Source organism: Molothrus aeneus, chromosome 6 (assembly GCF_037042795.1).
Source record: "Molothrus aeneus isolate 106 chromosome 6, BPBGC_Maene_1.0, whole genome shotgun sequence".
In the NCBI taxonomy this organism is placed as follows: Eukaryota; Metazoa; Chordata; class Aves; order Passeriformes; family Icteridae; genus Molothrus; species Molothrus aeneus.
The window spans coordinates 37,392,396-37,412,822 of record NC_089651.1 but is presented as its reverse complement, the minus strand read 5'-3'; the positions used below and the strand labels follow the sequence as shown (position 1 = coordinate 37,412,822).

Here is a 20,427-nt window from a genome sequence, read left to right as displayed (position 1 = left end):
CCTGACATTTTTTTCTTACATGGAGATTTCAGATTTGGGAACAAATGTAGTACAGGTATTTTATAGTGAATAGCTAGTAGTTTAAAGTGATGTAAGCATACATGAATGAACATATGAATACTGAGTTGTTTTGGTGGTGTTTTTTTCCTGCAAAGTAAATTCTGGCTTATCAATCACATTTGCTTAATTCACAACAGTGTCAGTTCTCTAAATTCATTCAGATACCTGAAAACCAGTCTGTATATTTTTATGGTAGAGCCAGAATGCTTTAAATAAGATTAAAAACTGTGTTTGGAAAGGCGGCCAGAGCTTGGCTTAGAGTTGAGTTAATGTTCTGATAATCACTTCTGTAGCTCCGGCTGTAATGGCTAAACTCGATGGCTAAATCACCTGCCTAAGCATGTCTATCAGTCTGCTGTCTTTCTAACGGGGCCTCCTCCTTGAACAAAGCTGTCAACTCAAATGGCTGCTATAAGTGAGGAGATCCCGAGCGCTCTGGATTGTTTAATATTTGCTGATGAATACAGTATTCACAGGATTCAGTAACACATGAATACTTAGGGGATCTCATTCTAGAGACAGAGCAATGGCCCTGCTATATAAAATATTTTAAACTTTGCAACTGTGAATTTCATTGCTGAGAGAGTGCTCTGCAGTGAGTAGTTTTTGTGGCCAGACTAGACCTCTAGGAAGAAATGTGAAAGGGTATTAAGTGCTTATTTTTGAATCTCAGATTGACTCTCTTTATTTCTATGGCACTATATTCCTACATTCAAAAAAACTTTCAATACAAAAGTTACACATATTTTTCCATAAGTTCAAAACCTGTCTATTCTTCTTTAGTTGTGTCATTGCTATTTAAAAAACATTGTTCTGTCACAAGCTTAAAAGAAAGAAGACAAATGTAGTGATACTTTTCTTTATTTTTACAGGGTAACTTACAGCTTCTGCAGAGCTGCCTGGCAGTGTTAAATGGTGACACATAAGCTACGGTCTGTCCTCCCACTAACAAGGGCTGCCCTCCTCTGGATTTTGTTTTCATGACTTTAAATAGGCATTTACAATTCCCTGGAGAAAACATTTGACAAAGTGCACATAAGCAAGCTTCTTCTTTCAAAAGAATTAAACATGTGAAAGTAGCTCCAGACTATATGAACAGCATACTTGTTATACATACATATTCATGTTTATTTAATCATTATACGCTTTCATTGTTCAGAAACCAAATGCTCGGGTTTTGTGAAAATAGCCAATATAATAATGTTCATGTTATGAATACTATGATACGGCTGCAATCTTATTTACCTTTGTAAGTAATTTCTGAAGATCACCATTTGAAGCACATTGTTCAAATGGCCTAAATATTACCATTAGATATTTGAATATTGTTACTATAATGGCATTGTATACACTGTCTTAGTTTTTTTTCCATGTACTTATATCAAAAAACTTATCTTTTTTTCAATTGTGAACATTTCTTAGAAATTTTGGAGAACTTTGTGTAACCTTTATAACTATGATTTAAAAAGAAAAGCAGATGCATTAGTATGTTTGCCTTAACTTGTAGACTAATCCAATTATTGTAAAATAAACCATGAAATCAGTGATTTTTCTAAAATGATGCAGACACTGTATCATATATAAGCTTAGTATTTTCTAGTAAATTAGATTAATTTGTTTTTTTTTTTTCTCTATTCATCGTGTAAAAACCATTGACTAAGTATTGGATTGGTCTGACACTACTCGCCCAGTACTTTTCACTTGCATTCTCAGGTTTTATCTGTTTGTCTGTGACTTTCCTACCCAGTGTTGTACTTAAATTGTTTTGAGCTTGGTGGCTGACTCTGCAATTTCTTTGGCAGAAATACATTTGAGAGAACTTCCTGGGTTTCTTCTGAGAAAGGGGAAATAAAGTAGCAGAAGGGAGTTCAGAAGGTGCATAAAAAATCAGTGAAAAGTAATACTGCCCCACTGTCATACAGATAAAATGTTTTGCTTCAGGAAAAAAGTGAAGGTATCCCCTATAAAGGAGTGTGTTAAGAGGATCTCATTCTGCTAACTGGACTTAAGACTTAGAGCTATGAATCCAGTATTGTTAGTTGTCTTGATTGGTCTCCCTTTGTTGAACTATGACCCTTTTCCAAGAGGTGCTGCTATGTTGTGTGATTTCACGATGTCATAAAATGTCACTTGAGGAATCACTCTTCACAGTGGGATTTCTGCTTTATAAGCAATATATGCTGTTTGCAGGCCTTCAGCAGCAAAGTTTGGGTGAATGGTATGGTTGAAAATGCAGATCAGTGTAAGTCAGTGTCTGATTACAGATGCCCTGTACTGCCACACAGAGGCGTGTGGTTTGTTTTTCTCAGATAGGGTAAATTGCACAGTGTTGTATACTTACCCTGCTGCCTTGCACATCAAAACATTGCAAAGGCAGAGAAGTTTGCATTGTGCTTTGATTCATGTACCCATCACCTCAGGCTTCGATGCCCAGTGCCCAGTGGGTCTTGGCAACTTAGCTAGTACAGAGAGTATTCCCAGCAATGCCTACTACACCAATACTGTGCTGTTCATCTTCTAGATATAACAGGTATAATTCCTAAGGAACTCATCTATAAATAGACTACAAGGGACAACGATGACAATGTATATATAGTTAACAATATTGTAAATATTTTAAGTAGGATGTGGGAACAGTTTTTAGATTAGTCCTGGCTGTTGAGTGTTACTAGCTCATTAAATTTTTTCCAAGCCTCTTGGTATTGGGTGTGTCTCTTAAAGCTCTAACTCTGGCTCGGTAGCTCTGGAAAAAAGTGCTTAAAACGTGACCCGAGGACCTGCAACTCCGCGGAGAAAGGGAAAGAGCCCGCCTGCCCGCTCCTGGCTGCGGGGCTCCCCCGCTCTGGGCCGGGCCTTGGCGCCGGGGGCGCCTTTTCCCGGCGGGGCGGGGCGGGGCGAGGCTCGGCCGCCGGAAGCTGCCGGGCGCCCGGAAGGGGCCGGGCCGGGCCTGGCTGCGGCAGCGGGCGAGCTCAACGGTGGCGCCATGAGCCGCCTGCGGGAGGAGGATGATCCGTACGTGGTGGAGGAGCCCAGCGACGAGGAGCGAGCGCTCAGCAGGTGCCTGGAGCTGCCGGCCGGGGGGTGGGCTCGGGCCGGCGGCGGCGGGCCCCGCTCCCCGCCTGGCTTGTGCTGGCCCGGGCGCGCAGTGACGCTGGCGGTGCCAGGCCGTGGGCAGCGAGCCCGGGCTGCCCGCAGAGTGCAAGAGGATCGGCCTCGGCCTCGCTCCATCAGCCGCGGCGATTTCCATGAAAATTTATATTTCTGACTGCACAGCACCCTGCGCGGAGCGAGAGCTGCCGGGGCGTTGTGGCAGGCCGCACGCAGTCGGCTGAAGCTCCTTTGCGTTTAAACCAGAGTTTTAATAGTCCTAAGCTAATAAAGTGTTTTAATATGTACATTGCCCATAAGCATAGGAGTAAGGGCTCTCCCGTGCACCCACACAATTAGATGTTCATTCCCCAAGTGACTATGTCCACGTTTTAGCCTATTTGTAATAATTAGGTGTGTACCACTTGGATGTTTGTAGCTCAGAGGATGAAGTGGACGTGCTCCTGCACGGCACTCCTGACCAGAAGCGGAAGCTGATACGGGAGTGCCTGACTGGCGAGAGCGAGTCTTCCAGCGACGATGAGTTCCAAAAGGAGATGGAAGCAGAACTAAACACCACCATGAAGACTATGGAAGGCAAATGGAAATCACCTGAAATGGGTAAATCAAGCTTAACATCTGCTTGCATATGAAATATTGAATTATGTGTTAGTGGCCAAATAATCTTTAGGTTTTGGTTGTATAGTTAAGAATATGTAGAGGTATTTACATCACCACATCCATATAGCATAGAATAGGAATTGTGATGCAGAGTGGCTGTGACTGCTTGGCAGTTCATGTTGGCGTTTTTGAACTTCTGTGGCCCTGAAATTTTGGAGGACTTTTTTAGTGAATTTTATTGTAATCAAAGTTTGTGAAACAATGTGCCACACCTCTATTTCTTTCACATGACTAAAAATGTCTTGTGTATTCTGTAGGGCACAGACAGGCCCTACAGAATGATGGTGGTGTCCTCTGTGTCTAAAGGGAGTGTTGGGAGAAACTGTCCTTCAAATGGTACCTGAGGTTCATCTTCGAGGGAGAAGGGAGTAGCTTTGCTCTGAGAATACCTGTGAATGAAGTAACACAAGTGATGTGAATGATATGGGTGTGGGAATAACCTGGGAGAGCTGTTACTTAACACACCCAGGTAGAACCGAGCACTCTGAACAGAGTAACTTGAAAGTAAAGGTTTGTTGTGGGCTATATACTTGCTGTCCTTTTAGCAGGGTGTCCTTACCACTTCTAATTTCACCTGTAGGTACTTCCTCAAGTACTGGATCTGCCAGCACTTCAAAATACTATGATGACATTTACTTTGATTCTGATTCAGAGGATGAAGATAAAATAGGTAAATGACAGAGGCAAGGGGAAGGCATCTTTATACTGCCACTTACTCTCTCAGATCCTGTAAAATCCTCTGGGGAGGCGGGGGGGGGGGGGTCAAGAGGCTGTTTTTGAAGGCAGCATTTTTGAGGGGAATTATCAGCCTATATCATCTCAGCATAGCTCCTGCAATTTTGTGATGTATCCCAATGTAATGCTTTGGGGTCATGCACTTGGAGGAGAGATGAGCCGGGCATGTAAGTTTCAGTTTAGATTTATTGCAAGGATGGAAATTGAAAATTGGAAATTGTATATTGTATATTTTGATAATTTGTGCCTGATGGATGGAATATGTTCTTGCACATTTTTTTCCAGATACACAGGATGTCCGGAAAACCAGAAAACATCAGCAACGCCGGATTCTCTCCAATGATGAGCTGCTGTATGACCCAGAAGAAGACAGTAGAGACCAAGAGTGGGTAGACTCACAGAGGAGAGGGTAAGCAACCATAAATATTTGAATTGTAAGATACTTAACATCAACTGAAAATTTTAAATGAAAATGGTAAATGTAGAGAAAATGCCAATGCTGTCAAATCCATTATATGAAGCTATTTTTTATATATCAACTTAAAGCATAAGAAACTTAAAAGCCTGTAAAATGTTTTGGGTGTATGTAATAGAACTTGAGTCTTCAAAATGACACAAAACTTTAAAATTTTTAAAATCAAGATTTCAAAATTCTCTAAGCCAGTTTTGCCTGTAGATCTCATCTAAACAACCATGCTATGAATTAAACTGTTGCAAGATAATTTGATTGCTGATTAATATTTGTTCCTGATAAATAGTGAATTTCTGGTTTTGGAAAACTTTGAACTTAGCAAGCCACAAAATGTGCAGAGAAAACAGGAACAATACAAAGGTACTTTAATGAGGGTTTTTTGAAGGTTGAAGTAGAAAAATGGTTGTTGCAGAAGAAGTAAAATTTTCCACCTAAATTTATTGATTAAGATAATGAATGTTGCCTGCAGAGATGGTGCTTGAGATACCTGCTTTGTCAGAGGAGAGGGCTGTTAGGCACAAATTCTCATGCTAGATGTATTTGTCTCACCAAATGAAAATACTCTGTAAATCAAAAGATACTGGTATGTGTTTTCCCTTCACCTTCTCATTTATGTTGACTTAATGCAAAAGGTGTCCAGAATGAGCCAAGTATTAATTGGTGAATTTTAATGCAAAGAGAGGTTTGACATTGAATTATTATGACCAACAGCAAGGGCATGTAATTTCACTTGTTGTCTCTGCTTCCTCCTCTCTCGAATTGTTAGGTACCGGAACCAGAGAAGAGCACCACAGCAGAGGCAGGCAAAACCTGCAGCTGTTCCAAACAGTGATGCTGTTCTGAACTGCCCTGCCTGCATGACAACACTATGCCTGGACTGCCAGAGGTAATAACAGTGAACAATAAGGGGTCTTTTTGTAATTTCTTTTTCTCAGTCAGTAGTATTGTTAGCATATTCAGTTTGATCTATGGATTTTTATCAACTCTGTCTCACAAGATAGCCCTAATAATGAGAAGGCAGGTAGATGTGAGTCAGATTTACATGCTGGTTTGTAAGAGTGATGATCAGTTTAACCTGCAGTGTGGAGATGGGGAAGAATAGGGTAGAACGTTAGCATAGTGGAGTAGGTAAATTTTTAAAAAAAATAATAATTGTGGAGACTCAAAAGGCATTTCAGGAAGATTGGGGATTTTAGAGATACCTATCTAATATATATTTTGGCCTGATGTTTGGAGGCATAAAACTATTCTAGGTCATTTTTGTCTAAAAATGTCTTTTTAAAGGAGGAGTAAGCAAAATAAAGATAGTGTATTCTTGCTTGGTTTGAGTCTCAGCAGTTAGGTTTTGAGTGCAGTTACATTTAAAAATGCCAGGAAGGTATTTAGGTGAGAGTCCACAGTATGGTTTGCTACTATCCAGTATCTGACTGCATTGTAGGCCTAGTTAGTGCTGCTGACCTGTGCTAAGGAAAGGACTCTAGAAGTGGGAGTAAAGTAGAAAGAAATCTTCTGAAATGAGGAATAAAATACCTGTCATTTACTGAGTATTTTTGGTGATAGAGGATGAAATTCCACAGCAGCCTGAAATCATCTAAGTACTGGCTGCTGTTTTTCTCTGTTTTGGCTTTGCTGGCTCTGGTACTCCTTGACCTTTTTCTTTAGTTAAGTATTTCAATTTGCTAAGCTAACTGTATTTTTATTGTCAGACTGGTCTTTCCTGGGTTTAATCCACTGCAATAGCTCAGCACAGTGTCATACGAGCAATAAGCCAGCAGAATTCCAGATTGGACTTTTGCAGCCATTGTTGTATTCATTCAGGCTGCTGTAAAATTGTAGCCTGAGGGACATTGTGTTAAATTGAACTACGGTACTGAATTTTGCTACATACTCCAGATAATACAGTTGTTAAGACTGATGACAGCTGAAATTTTATGTTTTATTATAGACATGCTGCTTCTAGTGTGATATGTCAATGATATTACTTATAAATAAGGAATTTCAGACTTGCATGACATTGTAGGATGTCACTGCCAGCAGATGAGTCATTTACACTCACAGCTTCCTGATCCTTTACTATTATGAGGTATATGTAGCAATGCATAATTCTGCAATACCAGTACCATTGTACTCCAGGGCGCTTCTTTCAGCAACAGACAGTATTTTAAAAAATGCCTTAAAAACAACAGATGGCTGCAATTCTATGTTTTTATTATTTTTGTAGCTGTGACTTCTGTTTATGAAATTCCTGCTTACTTGGCTTTCAGCCCTTTGGCATGTTATTTCCTATCTTTAATCCCATACCCAGTGATGGTAACAGATTTTTTGGAAGCAGTGTTGTATGAATGGTATGACTTGCATTTTCTCCCCTTCTCCATAGACATGAATCTTACAAAACACAGTACAGAGCAATGTTTGTGATGAACTGTGTTGTTAACAAAGAGGAAATACTGAAATACAGAAAGAAGGTAAAGAGAAGTAAGAAAAGGAAGCACAGCAAAGAAATTGACTCTGTACAATCAAATCAAGAAGAAGAGGAAATATATCATCCAGTATTATGTACTGAATGCTCAACTGAAGTAGCAGTAATGGATAAAGATGAAGTTTTTCACTTCTTCAATGTTCTGGCCAGCCACTCCTAATGTGGAAATGCAGGGGGAAAAATCCTGTGCTGTTTTTAAGAGCATGGGAAGTGTTAGAAATGCAGGCATACTCGCCTTTTTGAAAATGTGGTCTTAAAAATGTGCATTTTCATCTGAGAACTTTATAATGGTTGGACTTTTTGCAACGTTTATACAAGGCATACAGTTAACTGTGTGTATATGAGAGCAATATTCATTCCCACCATCGGAGGTTGTATCATTGGGGATTAAATATTTTGTAAATACCATGTAGATCTGTATATTATGATCATTCCCTGTATATATACTACTATCATTCATCCTCTCAGTGTGTATTAGAATGGCTTCTTGGAATAAACACTTTATAGTAACTGATTTTCCATATCTGCATTCGTTATTTTCTAGCAAGGGATAAACAACATTCAGTCAGAATGTTTGATGTCATTAGGCTGTTGTTCTTGGTAGATTTGCACACGTGGTCTGTGTTATGGTTTTACCCTGGCTGGCAACTAGGCCACACAACTGCTTGCTCACTCCCCTCCACCCCCTCCCCCAGTGGGGAGGAAAATTTGGACCTGCAGACCCACAGCAAGAGGAGCCCACACTAAAGCAGGTGTTCTGATAAAACTTGTGACCCCGTGGCAGGCCCATGTTGGAGCAGGCTGCTCCTGAAGGACTGCACTCTGGAAAAATGAACCACAAAGGAACAGTTTTGGAAGAAGTGTTGCCTGTGGGATGGATTCATGTTAGAGAAGTTAGTGGAGTACTGTCTCCTGTGGGAGGTACCTCACACTGGAGCAGGGGAAGGACTTCTGGACCAGTGGCAGGAACAATGGTTGATGAACTGACCATAACCCCCATTCCCTGTCTCCCTGCACTTCTGGTAGGGGAGGAAGTAGAGCCCAAGAAGCAGGGTGAGTTAGGGGAAAGTAAGATTTATTGTACTCCTCATTATCCTGCTCTGATTTTGTTAGTAATAAATTCAGTTAATACTCCCAAGTTCAGTGTGATTTGCCCATGATGGTATTCAGTGAGTGAGCTCTCCCAATCCTTAAGTCATGGACCTTTGTGTGTGTTTCCTCTGTCCATTTGCAGAGGGGACAGATAGAGCAGCTTTGCTGGGTACCTGGTATCCAGCCAGGTCAATCCACCACAACAACACAACTGCTCGCCACCTGCTGACCCAGAGCCAGCTTGGCCTTGAACAGTGATCATCTGCCTTCCAGGTAACTCCCCCAGTTTATATACTGGGCATGATATTCTAGGGTATGGAACATCCCTTCGGCCACTTTGGTCACTTGTCCTGGCGAGGCTCCCTCCCAGTTTTTTATGGTGCTCTTCACTGGCAGAGCATGAGACACTGAAAAGTCCTTGACTTATCCTAAGTGCCACTTAGTGTTTTGCCAGTGAGCAGGGTCAGAGACACTGACACAAACACCAATTTAAGGAACAGTGTAATTTACTATAATGCAAAACTGCAAAGAATCACAAAAGGACAGGCTATGCAATGCACATAATCCTTAGCAAAGAATTACAAAAGGATAAGATAAGCAATGCACCTAATTGTTACTATGGAAGAATGCCTACAGTGATTAAGATACATCACTAGTTACCCTATTACTTGACCATTGTCCAAGTCCTGAAAATATCAGCTGTGGGGAGAAGCTGTCACAGCCAAGGACTGGAGAACCATGCCCAGTAACAGAACTCCAGTGGTGTGTCCACCTTGCAGGCCTCCAGGCTCCCTGACTTTGCTGTGAAAGTAGCCCAGATTGTATACTGTTAAACAAACAAGCTGACATAATTTCTAATTTCATTCTTCTATTGGCTTTTCCCTAAAGCCTTACCAGGACTCCAGGAGGAACCAAGGGAGTTGTCTCTTATCCTATACATCCCTAGTAAGGCATTCCCAGGTTTCTAGATATGTATGATTTATTTATTGCAAATAAGTGAATACATATAACTGAATACATATAATAATATGTTATTAATGAGTGAATATATACATAACTTTTGGCTGGAATGTTCATCTAGAGGTTAACTCAGGGGCTGTTGTTTGGGCCCTAGAAGTTAACATAGCAACAACCAAAACATCCTGGTGCTCATGAGAACATTATTCTCAGACTAAATCCAAGTTACTGACAAGAATATGAACTCCGTCCCAGCCAAAACTAGGACACTGATAAAGAAGGAATTGTCATGATATTTGGATTTTTGGTTCATTAAGATCTCAAAAAAAAGAAACTTTTCTTTATACAGATTGGAAGATGAGCTTACATTGATTTTGCTGGCATGGACTGTTCTTCCACTGATCAGGTAAATCAACATGCCTAGTAATACAGCTAAATGTTCTACATATAAATATGTATATTTACATATACATAGTAGAAGAAAGTACTGGATTTATTGTTGTTTTCCCTTTTGATGATACATTTTAAGAAGAAATTTATAGTCAGATCTATTACCATAGAACTACTCTGCTTTTTCTGTTTATTTAGCACATTTACAGCTTCTTTATGGAAACACAAAGAGCTTCTGTACTTGGTATTTATGTCTATGAAGCCACTGTATTGTTAATTCTGGATCCTTCTCTATCTTCATTCAGGTGTGTGCCCTAGAGGCAAACTCTTTATTTGTAACATCTCTTATAGCTCACATGCTCATGTTCCAGAGGCAAACTCTTACTTTTTATTTGTAACATCTCTTATAGCCTGATATTTTTTAACTGAACAAGAGTCTGTCTGAAAATAAAATCTCTTTGTTTTTTTTTTCTCGTAATAGTACTAGGAATAACTAGTTACATGTGCTTTAAGGAATTGTCAGAAATATTTGAATTTAGGAGGTAGAAACCTGAATAACATCTTTTGTGCCTTAGATTATAATAAAATCTTGTAACTCTTTGGTTACCTTTTGTAGTCCCTGGTGTGGTATTTTACTGATCTACACACACTCATTCTATGCTGTTACATGAGATTAGGAAGAAATAAACCTGCTGGTTCTTCTGTCAGGATTACATAAGAAAAACACAGTATTTTCAAATCAGCAGAAACTTAACCTCTGCTTGATGAAGTAGAGAACTGTTGATGCAGCTGCTGAACATGTGGTTGGTCACTATGATGTGCCTTCCTCTGCTATGCAACCTTAGGAACAAAATGGAGCTCTACTGGTTCTGAGGCTTGAGGTATGTGTGAGACAAGATTTCAGTCTCATCTTTGCTACTACCTACATTCAGACTCAAGAGTGAAGTATCTGACTTGCAGTATCAGACAGCTGTGGGATCATGTGAAGTGGGATAAATTCTTACTGTGTGCCATGAGCCAAGAGGTGTACACAGGAAATTTTGAATATATGAAGTACTGTTCCTTGGTAGAAGTGTGGAGGAATACATGTAACAGGGAATATGGCCTGTGCTCTGGAGCATGCTGGCCTTGATTTACTTCTCTTTACATTCCAGATGAAACAGAAAGGCTCTCTGCAGTGTCGGGTTAAGGATGTTTGCATTGACCTGCTGGAAACATGAGCATGTGAGAATGTAGTTCAAGAGCTCAAGTGTTGATGCAGGTGGAATCAGGAAAAACAATTACATGATGACAGTCCCTAAGCAGGGGTAGAATGGAGCTGGTGAAGGAGGGGAAACTGTACAGAGGAGTAATGTCTATTTCCATAAGGGGCTAACTAGCAAAAAAACTCTCATAAGTATGCACCATACCAAAAAGTGCAAGGGCCCACCTACCTGGTGGGTTAGGGCAGGTGTACGAGATTGTAAAGCTGGCGTGCCTCTAGGCATACCTTTCCTCTCATCCCAGGTCCTTAATTGCTGCTGCATTTTGCTTGCCTTACCACTTGAATTGCAGAGCATCTTGTTAGGAATCACAGGAACAGAGAGGACTGGACCCCTGTGCTCCATGTTGATAGCCTTCCTGCAGCTTTGAATGGGAATAATGCTTTAGTTATTGAACTTGTCCTTGAACTTTGGGCATGTTTATACAGAGAGGCTCCTCTCATGATTACCACTGTTTACTCAAGCAGCAACACCAACACAGGACTCCTCCAGCAGAGACTGCAACAAGCAACAGCCGACTTGGATAATGGCAACAGCTCCCATAGGCTGCTATGTCAGGGTATTAATCTCCTCTTGTTCAAATAAATCTGCATAGATAAGGTGTGTCTAAATGTCTTCAGGGTGAAAGAAATCCTATTTCAAATTCTGCCACACAAAATTGTACACTCTTCAGTTTTCTTTGCCAGCTGCTTTTCTTTTTCAGTTATCTCCTGGTCCTGTAGTTGTATTTTGCAGCTGTCCGAGTAACTCAAATGTGCATTCTCCTATGGTTGTACTTCCTTATTTTTCATTGTATAAATAGCACAGGTGAAGGTAGGGGTGGGACGGCTACAAGGACAGAATCACATCGCTCAGTAACATAATTGTAAATTGATTTACTAAGCAGAGTAAGTATAGTGAGTCAATTCCAGTTTCTACTCTATGCTGTGCACACTTGGAATGTGTGGTCTGGACTACTGGCCTGGACGCAGGGCCTGGAAGTTGCAACACACGCTCTGCTCATTCAAGGTGCCTGATGATTGTGCACATCCCCTTCCAGCGAGTTCGCAAACCGTGCCTTCCACAGTGCCGGCATAAACTGCCAAGGGCCTTCCTAATCACATAGTCCCAAACCAGTCTCTGGGAATCTCTGGTTTCTGGCTGCGAGTGCCTTAGGGTAGCGCAACGTTAGGAACAGTGACAGTAAACAGCTGATTCATCGCCTCTTTGTTTTTCTTATTCATATGGATTAACCTCGCCAAAGCTGGCCTATCTTAAGGTCGCATTTATCTGAGCCACGTTTTTGGGTGAGCTTTACCCTCCGACAACTGAACGAAGTTGAAGAATCGTGCAGATAATTTTTAACATGTCTTCCTTAGGCCCTGCCAAGCACAGGCTTTGGCTTTTCCGTGATTCCCAGAACGTCAATTCAGATTAAACAGGATGAGAGAAAATAGGTTGCAGCACCACCTCCTCGGTGTGACTCGGGCCGGGAAGTTACCAGCTTCAGGGTCAGCCGTATAATTTAATCAGATCGGGCCCGATGTCGGCGTTCAGTGGGGAGAACGGGGAAGGATGTGCATCCCCGCCGTTCTCCCCCGCTCCGGGAGCACCCCGTACCAGCCGCACAGGCCGCGGCGCCTCCTTGCCGCTGGCCGCGGCCACCCGGGCCCGGGGCGGGGCCGGGGGAGGGCGGTCCCGGCTGCACCGCCCCCGCCTCCGCTCGGCCTGGGCCCGGCGCGGGGCCGCTGGCGGGCGGGGGAGCGCCATGGCGCTGGGCTCGGCGTGGAAGCAGATGTCGTGGCTGTACTACCAGTACCTGCTGGTCACCGCGCTCTACATGCTGGAGCCCTGGGAGCGCACCGTCTTCAGTATCCTTCTGCCGGCCGGGCCTGGCGGGGCGGGTGTGAGTGTGGGGCCGGGGCTGCCCCGCTCCCTGTCGCGCTGTGTCCGGCGGCGGCTCCGAGGCTGCCCCGAGGCCGCTGGGCGGGTGTGGCGGCTCTGCCGGCCCTGCGCGGGGCTCGGGGAGCGCCAGGGCCGGGGTCGTGCTGAGAGCGCTGCCACCGGCGGGGCTTGCTGGGGGCGGCGGAGAGTTGGGCCGGGAGGGGAGCGGGGCCGGGCCGAGCCGGGCCGGGCCGGGGGCAGCCGGCCTGAGGCGCCGAGCGCGGCCAGAGCCCGCGGCGGCCGGAGGAGCGGCAGCCTCCGCCTGGGACCGAGGCTTGACCTCTCCTTGCTAGCGGGGACTCAGCTCCTCATCCTAACAAACTAACATCCTGCCCGGACTGGGAATAAACCTTGCTGGGAATAAACCAGCATGTTTCGCATGCTGTGTCCGGGCGTCGGGCAGCCTAGTCAGTTTCTTCTCCGGCATAAGTTTATATCTTTGGACTTACGGTAGTTGTGGCTTTTGCACTGAAATCCCGACCTTTCTGTTAAGGATAAGTGTCTTTAATAATTTCTTTTGTATTTTGCCTAGAGGAAAGTAAATGTGCACGCTGCAAAACCTTGCTAACCCAGGCTTTCATGCTGCTTTGTCACATGGCTTTTATTACATGGCTATTTAATCCTCCAGCTGGTAAGTTTGCTTGGCTGTTTTAGAGTGGAAGAACTTGACAGATGCTCATATAAAGGCGTCTCTATAAAGACTGTTTATAGGTTTGCTCCTTTACCTGGTCCTTTTGTACATTTTCTTAAGTATTGCTGTGGCATCACAGGTATTTTTCTCTGATTTTTTTGATCTTGACTTAAAATGATGTCTCAATATGAGTGACCGTGAGCCATCTCCAGTTAATGCTGAGTGGTAGAGAGAGAAATTAATTAAAAGATTAGCATAGAGAAGGGTATAAGCAGTAGCAAGAAGCTGCTTTTACTGAGATTCTGCTTAGTTTTGTAAAGAAACTCACATTTCTTATGTAAAAGTGGTTGCCCAAGTTACAGCGGTGTGATCAGTCTTTTTTTTTCCTGTCTCTAGTCAGTAGAAATGGTGATTACTGGAAAAGAGAAGTAGTAAGTTTTATAGACTTACTGTGCACAATTGTGCAGGTAGGGGTTCTTATGTTGTATTCCATGTTAATGTGTACCTTCTTCCTTTTATGCCATGCCTGTATCACTGAGAAAATCTAATTTTTGTTTTCCTTGCAATTATATTAGTCTTGAGTACTTTTTTTTCCTTTTTACCTTTTGCGAAATATTTAAGTAAATGAAAGTGTGTGCACGTTTACTTTCATAAAATGTTCATATTGTAATTTCCACATAACGTACAAATGTAAAGAGTGGCACAAGCATCACTTCTGATGTCAGATCAGCAAAACTGTTTTTCGTCCCCAAGCTGGATGCTTTGGCTGTAGGTGGGTCATGTCTGCTGGTGCTGTATGGATGCAGTGCGGGCACAGTGGCCTTGGGAACTAGTGGTGCGTGGCTGTGCTCCAGTATCAGAAGCGAGCACTGATACGGAAATGTGGATTTATGACCTGACCTTCATTTTCGTATCTCACTGTATAATCCTCTGGGACTATAAATACACCAAGCAGCTCTAATAGGTGCACCTCATATCTCTGCTGTGCTGTGGGCGAGTCGGGCGTGGAGCGCTTGTTACACCTGTGCTGTGCAGACTTGGTCTCACAGAGCGCAGAGCATGCACAGCTCCTCGGGTTTCACCTGTGGAAACTGAGTGCTGCTGTCTGGCTTTATCATGCTTGTTAATCTCCAGTGTGTTTTACAGTGTTTGGGGCTAAGTTTACTGAATCTCTGCAGGTAGTTGGATGAAATCAACGGCTTTTTTTATTCATTTTGTGTACTTTTGAATTTCTGAGACCTTAAGCTTTCTGAAACCATAATCTTGTAGTAATATTGATGCCTTGTCAAGGCTGACCTAGAACAGAGGCTAGATAGAGTCAAAGAATAAAGTAGATATTTATTAAAAGGCCTCATGGGTACACCTTGGGCAGTACAAGAGCCCAGCCAGGGCTACACCCAAGATGAACCCAAAATAGCCACAAAAGGGACAACCGTTCAAAAGAGAGGTCTCTCGCTTTTATAAGTTTTGCTCCATTAGCATATTGGAATTAATTGTCCAGTTATAGCTTTAGTTTATGAAGTCCCATCCTTGTTTTTCTCTCTTCAGTCCACATTGTTTATGCTCTTGGGCCTGAAATTTGGATCAGTTGTCCTTGGTCCCAAGCTAGAAAAGGAATTGTTTTGTCTAGCTACTCTGTGAAGAGAGCTTACCATCCCTTGATATGAAGCTCAGAACTACATATAAAAGCAGTGCAGAATCTAAAAAATATAAAACCTAAAACCTAAGGCATTGGTTCCCCCCCCTTCTTTTTTTGGGGGGAAGGGCTTTCCTGTCTCCTGTGATGCCCAGATTTGTTTAGGTAAAGCTTCAAAAGTCCTAGAGGTTCTCTAAAGTCCAACTGTACATGTACTTTATAAGCTATTGTCTCAGTTCTCTATATAAGTTTTACAAAAGCTCCCTGTTATGAGTTCAGCTAATAAAGTGGTTATCTGCAGATTTTTAGCAGATAGCTTCACATGAAGTTTATTTTGCAGGGCAATCTCCTATAGTAAAGTACTAATGAGTGTGTTTATTTAAGTACACACCTTGACTCAAAACTGTGCTGATGCTCTGAGGCATTGTGAGTGAAGTAGTTAGAAAGCATCTTATGCTGTCTGCTTAAAAAGGCAGTTGTCCACAAATAAGAATGGTGTTGCTCTTATTTAGTAAAGCTGCTCATATTATTGTAGTTTTGTTTTCTTTTTTATTTTTATGGTGGTTGATTTTTTTCTGCTTGGCTGAATGGGGCTGGCTTCTGCAAGACTTGCTCAACATCTGAGAAGATGAATGTGAAAACGTGTGTTTTCTCAGTGCCCATTTTCTGTTCTCCATCACACTTCCCATGCTCTCGTCTGTCCTCCTGTGTCACTGACAAGGCAGTGGGTAACTTGCAAGGCATCCTTTGCAGGTCAGCTGATTGCTTCTACTGGCATTCGGATTTTCAGTGTTCAGTAGGTTCTTCTGTGGCTTATAATTGCTGAATACAGTTGATTGTGTCTGTTTCAGAAACATAATGTTATAAGATAGTAACCACTAAAGTTTTAATGCTGTCATTTGTGATGTCTTCGGTGGTTTCTGTTTCAAAAGCTTTTTTCCTCAACTGTAGTTCAGATTCCATGCTAGTTTCCATTGTTGGAATGGCACTGTACACAGGCTATGTGTTCATGCCTCAGCACATCATGGCAATATTGCACTACTTTGAAATTGTGCAGTGATGAAGAACATGTTTTCAAGAAGTAACCGGGCTTTGAAATCTGGTCTACAAAGAAGAATGAACCTCTCAGTTTTACCAAGATTTCTACTGATGTCCGAAAGACACAATTATGACTCTGAAGACTAGGAAATGAGATGTGTAGAGCAGGGACGTGAGATGTCCCCTGTGTTGTGTTCATTCCCTTTAATTTTACAAGATATGCCCTTGTATAGTAGTTTTGTCTACTTTAACATTGTGATTGTACTTTGATATCAGTATTTTCTTAACTTTGTGACAGTTTGAATATTGCACTGTGAAAGCTTTTCTTAATTGTACTTTTGAGTAAATCTTAATTGCCTTCTATTTTTAATCAGAAAGTCATCTTATTAAATGGGGCTTAAAGCTTTTGCTATTGTATGGTATGTATTTGCCTGGATATTTCTATTAATGCGTTTTGTAAGAAAATACATCTAGATTCATATTAGAGACATGGATATATTCGTCTAATCCTATTTACAAAAGTTAGTTTGTATGACTGAACTCAGGTGTACTGTTCGCTGTCCAAACTTTGTTCAACAGTATATTTGTGCATATCACCTAAATTTGGAATTAGCAATTATTTCAAGTTTCTGTATTCTGCCTGTGGGAGGAGGGAGGGGGAGATGAGGCATTGAAGCAAAATGCATTCATTATGTTTTTTAGTAGTGCTGTGGTTCTGGACTCTGTCTGGGTGGGGGGGAAATGGACTTTATTTACCGGCATTGGCCCACATATGGCTTTGGGATAGCACTTTAAACCAACTGTTTTTCTAGCTACCAATTCACTTTTACAGGATGCTTTATTATGTTCCAGTGGCTATGGTTTCTGCTGGTTTTCATTCAACAGTGTAACTACGTCTAGGTTTTCAAGGGGTTTTCTATTGCTGCTAGTGTTCCAAACATGTTTTCGCTACAAACGACCAAAACATAGGGATTTTCAAGGGACTTGAGTTACAACTACAGCAATAACTAGCTGAATACTTGGCTGAAGTCCTGTCTTTTTTTTAATAGGGATTTTTTTCAGTTTTGTATTCTGAAATGTAAGAGGGTAACAACTTAACTTTCCTAAGTGGACAATTTTTTTGTTGTTGTTATTTAAAAAATAAAAGTTAAAAAGCAGAGCTTTGATGCAAAACTTTCTTGGAGAAGTTAATGTGTTTCTGAGTGCTGCTTGCTTTTCTCAGAACTTCCCAAAAGTGATACTTGACCAAAGAACTGTGATTTTAATGGCCCAATAATCAGTACTGTTATGTCTTTTATGCAACATCTGTTGACATCAGAAAATGTAGGTTTACACTATCTATAGGGATATTGTCTTTCAGATTATTTCATTTTCTCAAATGTGTACTCGTGAGAAGAGAGTGCTTTTCCCTGTGTTTAAAAACTTCATATGTATTTGATTAAAAACCCTGTTGTTGTTTTGGGAACTAAAAACAGTGAGCCTTAAACTTCTTAGATGAACCTGAGCTTTCCTGAAGTTGGTAGGAGTCTCCCTCTAATTCAGTGCTTTCACTTCTTAATAACTGGCCAACAAAACATGGGTAGGTTTCTGGGATCGTGGTTTTTTGTTATTTTTTGTGGTGTTTTATTGTGGTTTTATTTAAATGTATCCAGAGTTGTATGTGCGCATTTTAAGTGTATACATGGAGATATTGATAATGTTAATGTACTCTTTTTGAAGTAACATAGCATAAATCCAATCTCTCTGTGAATCAAATCAATACCTGATTGTGATGTTTCTTTGCAAACTACTACCATGATTGATAACCTCTTTTTCAGCAGTAGATAATGTAATTTGTATGAGGGTCAGAAAATCCCTTCTTTACAAGGGATTTTTTTAGGTTTGGGTTTTCTTCAGTCACAAAAGGTCCAAGAGAATGACAAAGCCGCAGGAGCTGGTAGCAGAACTGATCCGGTGGTGGCATTAGGAATGTTAGGCATGATTTTTAATTGTAAAATGTTTTATAGAAGGCCTTTGGTATAATGACTTTTATTAGCTGTCTGCTTTTTGTTGAGAAAAAGAAGAGTAACCATTAATTTCCAGTTACTTGCCTTATGTTGGTTTGATTGATACCATACTTGAATTCAATTTGCTAATTTGAGTACAGTGTTTTTCAGTATTTCTTTTAGCATAAATCAAGAATCTATTAGTCTTGGACAGTTCTTTTTAGATTCTGAATACTTTGTTAAAGATAGAGTTATTTCATTAATAAAATATAATGTGTTTACTGAAGTTTAAATTTCTAGAAGAAAGTTTTTGCAGTGTGTCCTTTTGTTTAGGTTGAGCTAGTGAAGAAACGGTTCAACTGGTGATAATTACAAAGCAGAGATTTCTTTTTTAAAGTAGGAGTACTGGTAGGGATTTAATTAATCATTACATTTGAATAATAATAAATCAGAAGACTACCAAGTTGTTTTCCCACTGCAGTCTGCCTTATTGTTGTGTCAGCTATCATATCCTCTATGATAGAACCATAAGCTTTTTTTTTTTCTTTTGTGCAAGCTGGAGGTCAAAGGCAGTTTGAATATCATTTGGAGGCAGCTGGTCAATCATGCTTTTGTTCAAACATGTTGATAAAAATTGAGGCATTAGTAATTTAGATAAAATTTGAAAAAAAAAAATTGTGAGAAATGAGAAAAAAAAATTACCTGAGAGACATACAATTGGCTGTCTGTTAATTTTTTAATAGTAATAGCTCTTGGGGTTTAGATTGCATCATTAGAAATAAGCATTTAAAAATGCATTAGGTGTGTCATATAGCAAAACTGATAATTCCAGTTCGTGAGGCAGCAGACTGAGCCAGGGTGACTCGCTGTGCTGGAGGCCCTGGGGCTCCCAGAGCCAGCTCTGCAAAGGCTTCTTGGCTTCCTCCAGGGCTGGGTACTGTACAATTATTTATTAAAAACCTTTGCAGAAGGAGCTGCTCTAACCAAAACAGGCATTGTATTGCAGAATGTCAGGCTGGAGTCAGAAACAGATCCAGGACCTGTGTAGCGTATGTATGACTTGAATCAGTTATATCTTTTTATGTATGCACATATATACACAAACTTTTTCAGTATGTGTGTGTATATGTATATATATATATGTAAATACTGTTTATTTCTTGTCAAAAATTATTATGTAGCAATTAGTTTGGAGACAGTGAGAGGCAGTGGAGTTTCTTTTCTGGTTTCTTCCCTATGAAGGAAAACACCAGAGCATCCTTTACTTTCTTTACAAGAGAGTGAGACTTTCTTTACAAAATTTTGTAAGAAATTTATTTTGTATATCCATCAATATTAAAAAGAAGTAGGTGTGAAAGGAGCATAGCGCTGCAAAGGGCAATCTTGGGTGATAGATGGGCTTTGTGTAACTGCAGACTGGTGTGATGTGAAGCATTGTTCCATTCAGGTGAAGAAATGAAGTGTGCATTATAAATGCTGAAGAAGGGGTACTTGCTGTTGACTAACAACAAATAAAGGTTATATTGAGGTGAAGAGTCACAACTTGAAGAGAATTGGGTACCTTAGGCTGTGCACAAAGGTGTGGACAGAGCAGCCATCCTGCTTCGGTAAAATACCAGAGCTGTGGACTCTGGAATTGGCACCCCAATAAAGCTTTTCTGTGCCAGAAATTCCTTGCACCTTCTTGTTTGCTTGTGTCTTCTACAACTGCTATTGTAGGAAGACAGTTTTTCCCCACTTGCTGACATGTTATCCTGTTACCAGTGTGGTGCTTTTGTCTTTCTTTTTTTTTTTTTTTCCTGACAAAAGGAAGCCGAAACCTTTATGCATTGTTTTTCTGTTTGATCTGCTAGGTCAGCCTTCAACAGTAGTCATCACCGAACACAATAGCTGCTGTCTTTTCTGCCTTTTGTTTGTGTAGTGATGACTTAAGAAGAAAATCTGGCATCATAGCCCAGAGCTGGATCTGCCCTCTCCTTGTAATAGAGAGAGATGAATG

The 20,427-nt window shown here is 41.2% G+C and overlaps 3 protein-coding genes across 4 annotated transcripts in view; all 3 read left to right on the top strand.

Moving 5' to 3' along the window:
* SNX6 (sorting nexin 6) overlaps window positions 1-2,756 on the top strand; it is a 29,596-nt gene extending 26,840 nt beyond the window's left edge. For both annotated transcript variants that reach the window (XM_066552263.1, XM_066552262.1), the window contains exon 14: window positions 933-2,756. In XM_066552263.1, the coding sequence (XP_066408360.1) occupies window positions 933-986 (54 nt within the window). In that variant the 3' untranslated portion in view covers window positions 987-2,756. The remainder of the gene's footprint in view (window positions 1-932) is intronic.
* A 227-nt stretch (window positions 2,757-2,983) lies between these two features.
* Window positions 2,984-8,028, top strand: EAPP (E2F associated phosphoprotein). Its single transcript, XM_066551783.1, has 6 exons — window positions 2,984-3,117; window positions 3,587-3,768; window positions 4,409-4,498; window positions 4,849-4,972; window positions 5,802-5,921; window positions 7,413-8,028. The coding sequence occupies exons 1-6, from the start codon at window positions 3,044-3,046 to the stop codon at window positions 7,672-7,674; spliced, it is 852 nt and encodes a 283-aa protein (XP_066407880.1). The 5' UTR covers window positions 2,984-3,043; the 3' UTR covers window positions 7,675-8,028.
* Window positions 8,029-12,909: 4,881 nt separating this feature from the next.
* Window positions 12,910-17,616, top strand: SPTSSA (serine palmitoyltransferase small subunit A). Its single transcript, XM_066551782.1, has 2 exons — window positions 12,910-13,065; window positions 16,362-17,616. Exons 1-2 carry the CDS (start codon window positions 12,963-12,965, stop codon window positions 16,463-16,465), a joined length of 207 nt encoding a protein of 68 aa, XP_066407879.1. The 5' UTR covers window positions 12,910-12,962; the 3' UTR covers window positions 16,466-17,616.
* Window positions 17,617-20,427: the final 2,811 nt, after the last annotated feature.